Raw genomic sequence first — 13,002 nt, forward strand, 5'->3', positions numbered from 1 at the left:
TCAATTGGCATAACACAGTTTATAAAGACAATGTTCTTCATTCTACCTTGCTGAGTAGCGTCTGAGGTCTTAAAAGCCTGTGAGCGGCCACCTAAGATATTCCACCGCTCTCACCCATTCAGGAGCAAGGGAAAATGAAGAAGACTAAAGTAACAAGGGAGAGAAAATCCAAAGGACTAATACATCACAACTACCACGGCCTCCACCAGACTGAATTCAGTACAACTAGATGGTGCCCAGCTACCACCACCGACCGCTCTGACAGGGATCACAATAGAGGGTCCCAGGCAGAGATGGAGAAATATGTAGAACAGAATTCTAACTCAATAAAAGACTAGACTTACTGGCCTGACAGAGACTGGAGGAAGCCCAAGAGTATGGCCCCTGGACACGCTTTTAGCCCAGTAATGAAGTCACTCCTGAGATTCACCTTTTAGCCAAAGATTAGACAGGCCCATAGGACAAAACAAGACTAAAGGGGCACATCAGTCAGGACTAGAAGGCAGGAGGGGACAGGAAAGCTGGTAATAGGGAACCCAAGGTCGAGAAGGGAGAGTATTGACATGTCATGAGGTTGTTAACCAATGTCGTAAAACAATATGTGTACTAACTGTTTAATGAGAAGCTAGTTTGTTCTGTAAACCTTCATCTAAAGTACAATAAAGAAAAAAAAAATTTTTTTAAGTAATAAAAAAATGTTCCCTGCAGCATTTTTTGAACCAATGACAAATACAAAACATTTAGTTGCCCCTCAGCAAAGAAACAGATGAGTAAACTATTTAATCATATTGTTGTTGTGTGCCATGGAGCTGATTCCAACTCATAGCGACCCTATAGGACAGAGTAGAACTGCCCCATAACATTGCCTAGGCTGTAATCTTTACGGTAGCAGATCGCCAGGTCTTTTTTCTTGCAGAGTGGCTGGTGGGTTCCAATCACCCACCTTTCCAGTAGTAGCTGAGCATTTAACCATTGCACCAACAGGACTCCTTTTAATCATACTATGGACTATTTAACAGTAGTTAAATGAATGAACCCAGTCTACATTGTTAACATGAGGAAAAACTCAAAAATAATGATAAGTGAATATGGCAAGTTGCAAAAAAGGATTCATACAATATAAAATCATTTATCCAAAATATATTGTTTAGATGTAGTAAAAGTACAAAAACATGCACGGGTATGCCACATGAATTCAAGGATAATGGTAACCTCTGGGGACAGAAAGAAAAAAGGAGGAGGAGGTGGGCTAAGCATTAGTTACTTGATTTAAAGAAGCTCTAAAGCAATTATGGTAAAAGTTAACATCTAATTAATCTCAGTAGTGAATACAAAAGTATCTAATATATTATTTTCCCTTCTCTTCTGTCTATTCAAAATGTTTGGTAATTGAAAACAGTCTTAAAATTTCACAATATGCTAAAATGATATGAAGCCATTAGAAAAAAATAAAAAGTAACTAAGACTTCCAAATTGCTCTAGTGTAGTTAAACTTCGTTACAATGAAGATCACTAGAAATTATACTTACAGTTAAAGTAGAATATTATGCCTACATTATCCATAGTAAATTAGAAATGGAAAAAAAGTACAGTGAACGCACAAAAAGGAACAAAGAAATATCTTCAGCTCTTCTTCATCTTCCTTCAAGCTCTTAGATCATAACAGATGTTGTGTTCCTTTGTTTTGCTTGGTGACTTGAGAGTTAGATGGTTATCACGTTTGTAGGGAAGAAAATTTCACAAATAATCCATGGCAAATATATACACATACATAATATAAGAGATTAGCTCTAATAAACCCCCTAAAAAAAACCCACTGCCATTGAGTTGATTCCAACTCATAGTGACCCTACAGGACAGAGCAGAACTGTCCTACAGGGGTTTCAAGGCTGTAATCTTTCCAGAAGCAGACTGCCACATCTTATCCCACAGAACAGCTGATGGGTTCAAACCACGAACTTTTTCTTTGGCAGTTGAGCACTTTAACCACTGTACCACCAGGGCTCTAAAACCAAACCCACTGTCATCAAGTCATTTCCAACTCATACCAACCCTATAAAAGCAATAACCAGAAAATATGGTACAATTAACCAATTTGCTAAAACATGAATATGTATGGGAAACCCTGGTGGCATAGTGGTTAAGTGCTACAGCTGCTAACCCAAAGGTCAGCAGTTCGAATCCACCAGGTACTCCTTGGAAACCATGGAGGCAGTTCTACTCTGTCCTACAGGGTCACTATGAGTCGGAATCGACTCAACTACAACAGGTTTGGTTTTGGTTTTTGTGGAGCTGACTCCAACTCATGGTGACCCCATATGTAAAAAGGATATAAATAAAAGAGGTAGACAATGCAAAGGTCTTCAAGATCAAGCTTTTATTAAAATTTTGTTATTTGTAGGGGTATAAACTAGGCATAAAAATAATGGTGTATCAGTCTCAGGGGACATCTAGCTCAACTGGCATAACACAGTTTATAAAGAAAATGTTCTACATCCTACTTTGGTAAGTAGCTTCTAGGGTCTTAAAAGCTTATGAGTGGGCCTCTAAAATAATCCACTGGTCCCACACCATCTGGAGCAAGGGAGAATGAAGAAAACCAAAGACACAAGGGAAAGATTAGTCCAAAGAACTAATGGACCACAATAGACCACTAATGGACTACTAATGGACCACACAGCCTCCACCAGACTGAGTCCAGCACAGCTAGATGGTGCCCAGCTACCACCACCACTGCTTTGACAGGGATCACAATAGAGGGTCCCAGGCAGAGCTGGAGACAAATGTAGAACAAAATTCTAACTCACAAAAAAAGACCAGACTTACTGGCCTGACAGCCTTTTAACTCCGTACTGAAGTCACTCCTGAGGTTTACCCTTCAGCCAAGATTAGACAGGCCCATAAAACAAAATGATATTAAATGGGCACCTAAGCTCAGGGACAAGGACAAGAAGGCAGAGGGAGACAGGAAAGCTGGTAACAGGGGAACCCAAGGTCGAAAAGGGGAGAGTATTGACATGTCGTGGGGTTGGCAACCAATGTCACAAAACAATATGTGTATTAATTGTTTAATGAGAAACTAATTTGCCCTGTAAACTTTCATCTAAAGTACAATAAAAAATTACAAAAAAAAAAGAATTCTACCACTGAGGCACCAAAGTTCCCTAGGTTTTTTGTAGATGCTTTTAATCCTACTAAGAAGGTTGTATTTTATTCTTAGCTTGCTAAGAGTTTTATCATGAAAAGATGTTGAATTTTGTTCATCTATTGAGACATTCATATGAGTTTTCTTTTAATCAAGTAATATAATGATATACATTAATTTTATAATACTAAACTAATCTTGCATTCCTGGGATTACCCTAACTTGGTCATATATTCATTATTCATATGTTGCTGGATTTTTTCTGCTAACATTATGTTTAAGACTTTTGCATTCATGTTCTTGAGTGAATCTGGTGTCTAATTTTCTACGGTCATACAGTCCTTGTCTGGTTTTGGTGTCGAGATTTTATTAGCTTCATAAACTGGAAGTTTTTGTCTCTCTGGGAGGTTTGAGAAAGCATGTTATGAAACCATCCAGGTTTAGTGTCTTCTTTGTGGGAAGTATCTTCTTGAATGGCTATATGGTTATTCAGTTTTTTTTAATGCCTTTTTGAGTTAGTTTTGGTAGGTTTTATTTTTATAGGAATGTGTCAGTGTCAGGGATTGAATTGTGTCCCCCTAAAATATGTGTCAACTTGGCTAGGCCATGATTCCCAGTATTGTGTAGCTGTTCTCCACTTGGTGAGATGGTGCAAGACGGCTGAGAAGCAGCAGCAGAAAAACTGCAGCAGAGCCAGGAGACCAGCGTGAGATGGCGCAGGAGCTGACCCATGGAGCAAGTGAACTGAGTGCCTTTGGGCAGCAGGCTTCCTGGCGGAGTAGGGTGCCTCTGGGCACTTATTAGTGGAGCTAAAGAGCTTTGTAACACTTGTCCAAGCAGGGCAAACACCAGGTCAAGGGGCCCAGGGGCCAAGGGCCAGAGAGAGCTGCCTGCAGACACAACACGGCTAAGAAGAGGCTGTTCTGATCGACACAGACTTTCCTCCAGAGCCAACAGAGAAAGAAAGGCTTCCCTACGAGCTGGCACTTTGAATTCGGACTTCTAGCCTCCTAAACTTTGAGAAAATAAATGTGTTTGTTAAAGTCAAAAAAAAAAAATAACAATGGTATGTCAAAAAGTCAAAACATGCACTATGCACAAAACATATACCTGTGCTATAGGAGTGTGGTCCCTACAAATGAGCTTCAAAGTAAAAGTACACCTTGCAATGGACTTTGCTCGACAAGGTACAACATGAGACTTTGAGGGAAGGAATGTACACAATGAGGTAAAAAAATTACTGAGACAATTTCACAGGGCAATGAAAAAGATAAGGACATGTAGATAGAAGTCATGTTGTGGAAAACTTTGACACCAGACTAAGGGCTCTAGACTTTATAAACAACGGGAAGCTATTTTAAGCAAAGGAGTGACATATGTAAAGCAGAATTTTATAGGCATGGAGGTTAGACTGTGAAATTATTATAAGGAGGAAAACATTAAATTATTATGGAATAGGATTATGATGTGAGGAAGGCTTGGACTAAAGTGGTAACAGAATGCAAAGGGGACAAATCTGAGACAAAACAAAAGAACAGCTCTTGGTAATAAAACATGGGAGTAGAGGGAAAGGTGTAAAAATGGTGTGGGGGCAACGTCTAACCTCCTCTAACTTCACAAGGGAGAAAGAGAATCAAGATCAACAGCCCATGATTCCTACGAGGCAGAGGTCAGACATGCTTCTTCTCTCCACCATCTTTACCAATTCTGACACCAACCGTCCCTCCCATGGTACTCTCTACTTCTCTGCTGTGTTCAATAATTTACTGCAAAGGCACACAGAACTCACGGACCATACTCAAAATTATGGGATTTATTAGGGAAGTAACAGGTTATAATTCAGGTTGAGGAACTCTCAGGATACAGTTCTTTCATCTTCCCAGCTGGGCTCACATGAAGGCCTCTCTCTGACCGTGGGCCTCTCCCCTGCTCAGGTAAGTTTACAAACACGTTTTAGCTCTACCAATAAGTGCCCAAAGGCACCCCACTCACCAGTAAGCCTCGGCACAAAGGCACTCAGCTTTCTCACTCCGACGGCCGGAAAGCCCACTGTGCTATCTTCTGCTGGTCTCTCCTGCTACTGTTTCTCTGCCACTGTTTCTCGCTGTCTTCAGTGTTACAGTTCTGTCTCTGTCTCCCGGTTCCAGGAGCTTCTAAGCTCAGGGATCACAGGTCCAAAGGACACGCTCGACTATTGGCTGTTCTTCCTTGGTGGTGGTGGGATCCTCTCTTTGCTTTGGAATTGCTCTCTTTGAAGCCTAGCAGGATGGCAAAACTGACCAATCCCCTTGGCACACCACTATTAACCTTATCTGCACAGTCCCACCCAATCACTGTGTGTGAGTCACAAAGACCATGGCTAGAAGGGCCACGTTAAGTAATTCATTGCACTGCAAAAGGGAAAAATCAAGAATGACACTGGCAGACACTATTAGATGTCTAGAAAAATCCACTCCTGTTTTTCCCCAACCATGAGACAACAAAGATCAAAAGCCATTACATTAAGTAATGGAGCAAATGTCTGTAAAAAGCTTGGGTCCCCAATGACACTAAAAAGCTGCTAGACTAGTCCTGAGGTGCAAACAGTAAATGTTTCTAAGGTGTAAGCCACTGTTAAGTGGGATTTGATTCAAAAAACAAAAACAAAATAAAAAAACATGATACTAGTAACAAAATAAAAAGGAAGAAAGAAAAGGAAAATCTACAGGGAGCTATTTTGGGGAGATATAATTGATTCCATTTTGGATATGCTGATAATGGCAAGATAATGGCCGAGTATTCAAGTGGACAAATTCAAATTGGTATGACTCAAAAATAACAGCTTCTCAGATTTAACCATTGAACATGAAGTTATTCAAAGCTGCAGATTTATTTACTATAGAATTTCTTTAAGATGTTACACATTGCAGACCTCTAAAAAGAAGACACAGTGTGTAGTATTTTCCAAGTTTGTTTGACCAAAGTGCTCCCCTTCCACAAAAGAGTTCTGGAAAACACATCTAGAGATATCTATGAAATATAGCTTTCATCCTTGAAACTTTAAGAATAGAGTTTTCTAGAATAAATTCTCACTAAAAATGAGGGAGAATACAATTAGAATATCACCATTTTAAAACCCCTAATAAAATAATGGATCTGGACAACGATAATCAATGCCTGCTAAAATCCTTAACATGATGGGGAACTTTATAGCAAATGGATCAGGCTGCCTCCCTGAACCTACTGATCAATCCTAACATCAGCTAACACCCAGACAAGCAGACATTCTGTGACTACCAATGTGATGCAACAGGATATACCCAACACCACTATAAAATTTTCTTGCCAAAAAAAAAAATAGAATCTGATATCCAATCAAGCCTCTAGATTCAACTACTGGTTTGCAAGAAATAATGAACTGAGAAACATGTTAAACATCACAGAGATGCTATCAGTAAAATTCAGAATGTAGTTTTCTTTAATAAATTCCAGGGGTGGGGAAGGAGAGAAAGGTTCTATACCCTACAAATTAAAAGAGACTTATGAGATATAGCAACCAAATACAGTATTAGGAACTTGCTTGGGCCCTGATTCTAATAAATTGACTCTAAAAAATCATTTAAGAGACAACTGAGAAAATCTAAACACTGACTGGATATGTAATGGCATTATGGAATAATTGTGAATATTTTAGGTGTGGCAGAAAGATGTGGCAGTCTGCTTCCGTAAATTCTATGGGCAGTTCTCCCCTGTCCTGTAGGTTAGCTGTGGGTCAGAATCGATTCTATGGCAACAGGTTTGGTTTTCAATGGTACTGTGGTTATGGTTTTCTTTTTTTAAGAGTCTATATCTCTTTAAGATACATACTCAAATATTTATCAGTAAAATCATAAATTTATTTTTTTATTAAATGCTCATGAATTTATTCATGAGATTTGTTTCAAAAAACTCCAGTTTGGGGAATAAAAGGGCAAATGGGAAGGGTAAAATAAATAAAACAAGATACCACTCTTCACTTATGAGATTAACAAAGATCAAGAATATTGTTAACACCATACATGCTGGTCAGGATGTGAGGAAACATGCTCTTTTAAACACTGTTGGTGGGAGGGTAATTTCAAGTAATTTCTTTGGCGAGTTCTATCAAAATTTGAAATCATATTTCCTTTAGCCCAAATATACTTCTAGGAATTTATCCCCATACATATGCTCACATGTATACACAAAGAAGTGTATACAAGGATACTGACTGCAGCAATGTTTACTATAGCCCAAGACTGGAAATAATTTAAACGTACATCAGTAGAGAACATGACTGCATAAATTACAATAAAATACTAAAAAAAAGAAAATTGAATGGAATACTATCTTTTAAAAAAATGTACTAATATGAGACAGTATGCAATAAATATTATTAAAGGAAAAGAGCAAGGTACAGATGAGGATGAACACTATTCAACTATCTATTCACTGCTTCCATTTCTGGCATTACCATTGACCAAACAACTTAAAAACTTCCCTCAATAAAGCATCGGGAGATGCTGGGTAAATAATAACTGACAACTTTCAAATGCATAACTAAGCTCAAAAGAAAGTAAGGGAAATTTCTCACTGAGGAGTGGGATGGAGGAAAGAGGAACCCTAACTTTTTACTTTACCCACTTATTTTTACATTATAATCTATATGTATTACTTTGGAAATTAAAAAATGAAAGAAAACTATCCAGGAAGCAATCTGAAAAAAACCTGCTATGGATTTAATAATCAATGCCACCTCCTGAACAACGAAAGCAATGTAATCATTGAGCAATTTTTCAGGTATAACAGCCATTATTTTTATCCAATTGAATTCGACACTTACCAAGGACCTACTGGTGGTGCAGTGGTTAAGAGCTATTAACCAAAAGGTCAGCAGTTCAAATCCACCAGCCACTCCTTGGAAACCCTATGGGGCAGTTCCACCCTGTTTTATAGGGTCACTATGAATCGGAAACTACTCGACAGCAACAGGTTTGATTTTGGTTTTTTGATGGCAGTTAGAATAACAAACAACCCCAAAATTAACATATCTTTAAACTTTGGTAGTCCAGCTTTGCTCACCAAGACCACTGCTATAATTTGTTGATTTCCAGTTCTGAAAAGTTCCAGAGGCAGTCTTCTAACCTGCACAACTGACCAAGATCATCTATGTCTCTCTAGGTAGTAGATGAGATGTGTAGCGTAGAAGATTATTCTATCTGACCGAAAGAATTGCAAAAATTTCAGAATAATCAGATGGCCACAATACTGTTTATTGTTCAATCTTTTCCTTTATGAAATTGGACATGGCAACTGCTGACACATACAAGCTACAGTTCTTTATTTCAGATATAGAGACAATAATAAATCTTTAAATATTCCATATCTATTCATAAATGGTTGTCAGACTGGGGAAAAAATAAGTATCAATGAGATATAGGTAAAGGCAAATGCTATAAGAATAAGATGTGGACTATCTACAACTCAATGCCTTAAACCTGTGTTAAGTACCTTCTAAGAAACTCACTGACATATTTCCATGCATGCACTGAAGCATCACAGAGATCAGACTTGTGCCTCACCCAGGTGAATCAGATAATCACCACTGTGTTCCAAAATTCAAGGAAGAACTAACACAAAATCAATATTATTTCCTACCTTCATGTTCTTTGGGAGTCTCCTAAATGTTAATCCAGTCCAAGAAGTAAAAAATACCTAAGTATCAGTTAAGGATTGCACCAAGTTTAAAAAAGATTTAAACAAGAAACAAAGACCCAAACAAGAATGACATATTTTAAAAAAAAAAAAAAAAAAAAAGACAAAACTCAGTACTGAATGGAAGTACGGTAAGAATGCTATTTCATAGAAGCATAGAGAGTAGTGGCTGAGCATCAGCTCTGGTGCCAGCATGCCTAGCTTGCTTGCTACCTCCTGTGTAATCTTGGACAAGTTTTTTCTAACTCTGTGCCCCATTTTCCTTTTCTGTACAGTAGGGAGAATAATAACAACAATCTGAGTTGTTGAAGATTAAATGTGTTAAATCGTCTAAAGCAGTGACAATCTGATCACTTTTTACCAAATCCAAAAGTTTTAATAACACACTATTAATGACTCTGTTGGAAAACAGGCAACTTCATACGTTGCTAAGCCTTACAGAGAGCAATTTGGAAACACCACTATTGAGAATTTATCCCGTTGATATTCTTGCAGAGGTGTGAAAAGACAGGTATGCCAGGTTTTTTTAATTACATAATGGAAACCCAAATGTCCATCAAAAGAGATGATTAAATAAAGAGTGGCAAATTCATGACATGGAATACTATGCATGACACTGATACACTGATACAGAATCTACTGATACAGAAAGACCTCTATGATGAGTGAATGCAGAACAGTGCATGTGGTATGTTACCTCTTGTACAAAAAAGTTACTGAAAAGTTAGAATACATATTCATTCTTGCTTGTATTTGCACTAAGAAACAAATAATTGTAGGTAGATGGGAGACATGATGGAACGGAGACTTCAAACTGTGTACCTTTTTATTTATTGCTTAATTATATGAATATTTTACCTATTCACATATTAAAATTTACCTATTCATATACTAAATTTTTAAAATACTTTAAGTAGTGTCGCGCATATACTTTAAGCTCTCATATGTTAGCTGCAATTATTATTGTTATTTTTAGCAAGTTCAAAACACCTCCTTTCTGAAGGCATTTTTCATACTCTATGTAGAAGCCACCTCTCCCTCCTCTAACTCCCCAACTACTATTTAAGGAATTTATTGCCTTCCGGTTTGGTTTTGGTTTTACTCTAGCATAAGCAGCTTAAGGGCTAGGTCCACATCGTGTTCACTTTTAATATCCAAGGAGCCTTGCTTCCACATAGTAGGTACAAACACTGTGGAGTTAACAGTAACCTACAAGTACTCCATAAGAAAAAAGAAGTCACCATTTCTAAAGGAATTATAACTCTATCGTAAATTATAAAACCTGAAAATTGGAAAACTTGAATAACTGGATTTGCTAACGTTCTTTCAACTACTACCCAACCAAAATCTCCTTTCACTAAGCTTTTCCTTTTTTTCCCAGACTTCCCCCTGACATTGACATCATGTCCCAAGCCAAGACCCTATATGTACCAACTCTTTAACTCACTGCAACTTCTGAATGTTGTCTTCTGTCCTAAGTCCCAATACCCTGTTACATCACTCCTGTCAGAAAACCATTTGTTGAGTCTCTCCTTTTAGAGAGATGTTCACATATTAGTCAGTGAACAGAGTGCCCTTAACTGGAGAAGATCTAACACTTGATAGCGAATTCGCTCACGGTTTTGTCTGTTTATCTGGTATGGAGAGTATTCTATAACCGACTGCTCAGTAGCCCAATTCTAGATTTCATTCCAGCACACCAAATACTGCACTGACAGCTCAACAGTCACTTTTCATGCAGGCCCCTCCCCTTCCCTCCTCCCTCAACTCCCATCAGCTCAAGAGCTCCTTTCCTCAGACTGACAGACACACTGACAGTTTCAGAACTCCTTCCCCCTACCACCACCGCGAACGTCCTCCCGTGCAGTTACAGACCAACCCTCCTCCCGCCCCCCCATCATCCCACGACCCAATTCTTTCCCCAATACCACCCTCTCCCAGCCAATCCAAATCGCATCCTCAGTGTCTTCCCAAGAAGCAGGCAGCTTTACAGCCTTTCCCAACAATAAGTACACAATTGACAGCTCGACACCAGATTCTCCACGTATCCTTTCCTCCTCCCTCCCCTCCTACCTTACGCACAGGGTGTTTTCTAGCCATCGCTCACGGGCCCTGGCTTCCCCCAAAATTCACAGCCCTGTCCCCTAAACATGCTCTCTGCTAGCCCATACTCCCCACCCCCTTTTCACCACTGACAGCTCAGTCACCTCCATCCCTATGTGGCTGCACTCTCCCCCACCTCCTTCCCTTGACAGATCAGGTCGGCTCTCAGTCTCCGACAGCCCTCCTGGGACCCTGGCCTGGGCCACCCTGGGTGCCCCTCGCTCGGGAATCGCTTCACCCTGGGGGAGGGTTCCACTCACCCACTCTCCCGCATCACGTTGCTGTCACCGCAGTCACAGGCGCCCCCGGCCTGGCTGCGGAACATGTTGAAGTCGTGCCCGGTGTGGTCGCCCTGGTGGAAACACTCGGCACACAGCGACATGCAGGGGGAGATGCCGCACGTCCGGCAGCGGTAGGCCACGAAGTTGGCTGTCCAGACCAGGCCGCAGAGCGCAGCGGGGTCGTAGGCCCGCACTGCCGCGCAGAATTCGTCGTAGCCGCTGCCGCCCGCCAGAAGGCACTTACACCACTCCAGGGCCTCCTCCTCGGCAGCACCCGGACCGCCTGCGCCACCCGCCGCCGCCTCCTCACCGCCCGCAGCCGCGGCCAGCGGCCGCTCGGCGCTCAGCACCCGTTCCAGCAGCGCCTGCAGCTCCTCAGCGCCCGCTCGGTTGTCCGGCCGGCTGAGGGCCGCCTTCAGATGCGCGGCAGTGGCCGCCTTGTCCAGGGCCAGCCCCGGTGCGGGCAGCTCGGGCTGGGGCTGCTGCGGACCCCCGACAGCTGCCGCGGCCGCCGCCGCCGCCATGATGAGAGCTCAGAATTTGGAGAGTCCAGGGCCGGCGGCTCCTGCCGGGAGGGTGGTAGAATTGACTGCTGCGATTGCTCGGCCCGCCCAACTCTCGCGATACCCCGCAGCTAACGCGCACCTCGGCCCTCGGCCCCGCCCCTGCGACTGTGCCTTCTCCCCGCCCCTCTCCCCTGGGCTCCTCCTCCGCTCCTTCCCCCCTCACCTCTTGGCTCTCAACTTACAGGTTTTCAAAACGTTAAGAGCTAACGGGCACGCTTTAAAGAAAATCTTTAATATGCACAATTTTTTCTTTATTTGCCTGGAGTATAGGAATTTTATACAGCATTTTTCAAATGTATTTTGGGCACCTGAACCTCGTTTTGAGATGTGGATTCCCACCGTTATCACCTAGTTCAATACCTAAATTACTACTGAATTCCTCTTATTATTGAAGCAGCCTCCTAATTTTTCCTCCTGAATCAACTCTTGCTCTCACAGTATACCAGATTAATCTTCTAAAATACAGTACATTCTTTAGAAGATTAATGCACATTCTTACTGTCATTCTCCTAGTCCAAATCTTTAGTGGAAACAAAAGCCAAACTCCTTAAGCCTTCTCTCAAAACCTACGATCATCACAAGCAGCGGTGTCACTAGGGAGAGAGGATAGTGCGGACAACACGGGGTGACACTGTCAGAGGGGATGGACACCAAAATGACTGTCTATAAAAGTTTTGTGCAGTGTTTCTGCAGGAGTTTATTATTTTTTATAAAAATACCCCTGTAGTTAGTTATAACAACAAAAACATTTTTTGTAAACCCAGCTTACCTGTATCAGTATACCTACAAGGCTGAAACTCCATGCTAATTTCCTCTTTGAACTTTCTAATGTGCTCTGGTCAGAGCTGTCATTACTATGCAATTAAATGACACTTCGAATCATGTGGTTTCGTCTGCACGCACTACAAGCATGCCCTGTTGTTTTCCTTGCTGCCGATGTTTTTACCGTCGCTGATTTTGTCAAATTTTCTGGTGTTTTAGCTACAATATTGTGGTAATTAGCATGGAGGAGGTAACACCAGGAGTTACCGCACCGGGTGACACCAACCCTAGTGACACTACTGATCACAAGTCTCCCAGCCTTTTCATCCTTACCTCCTGATGTTACTCCAAGTTTGCCATATGAAAGAGACCAATGAGACTTCACTATTTTCTAAAGATGCTATATCATTATATACATAATTATATATATATA

At 41.0% G+C, this 13,002-nt stretch overlaps 1 protein-coding gene across 6 annotated transcripts in view; it reads right to left on the reverse strand.

Moving 5' to 3' along the window:
* The window catches only part of UBR3 (ubiquitin protein ligase E3 component n-recognin 3), a 254,201-nt gene extending 242,389 nt beyond the window's left edge, over nt 1-11,812 (reverse strand). For 3 of the 6 annotated variants that reach the window (XR_002823969.1, XM_023730587.1, XM_023730586.1), the window contains exon 1: nt 11,221-11,809. Coding sequence is in view for 4 of the 6 variants with exons in the window: in XM_023730587.1 (XP_023586355.1) it covers nt 11,221-11,765 (545 nt within the window). In the remaining 2 variants the exon portion in view is untranslated. Of the gene's footprint in view, nt 1-8,224; nt 10,603-11,220 lie in introns of those variants that run through there. The other 3 variants (XM_023730582.1, XM_023730581.1, XM_023730584.1) reach the window with 3 other exon arrangements.
* Nucleotides 11,813-13,002: the final 1,190 nt, after the last annotated feature.

The sequence above is a fragment of the Trichechus manatus genome, unplaced genomic scaffold, assembly GCF_000243295.1.
Source record: "Trichechus manatus latirostris isolate Lorelei unplaced genomic scaffold, TriManLat1.0 scaffold00037, whole genome shotgun sequence".
NCBI lineage: Eukaryota > Metazoa > Chordata > Mammalia > Sirenia > Trichechidae > Trichechus > Trichechus manatus.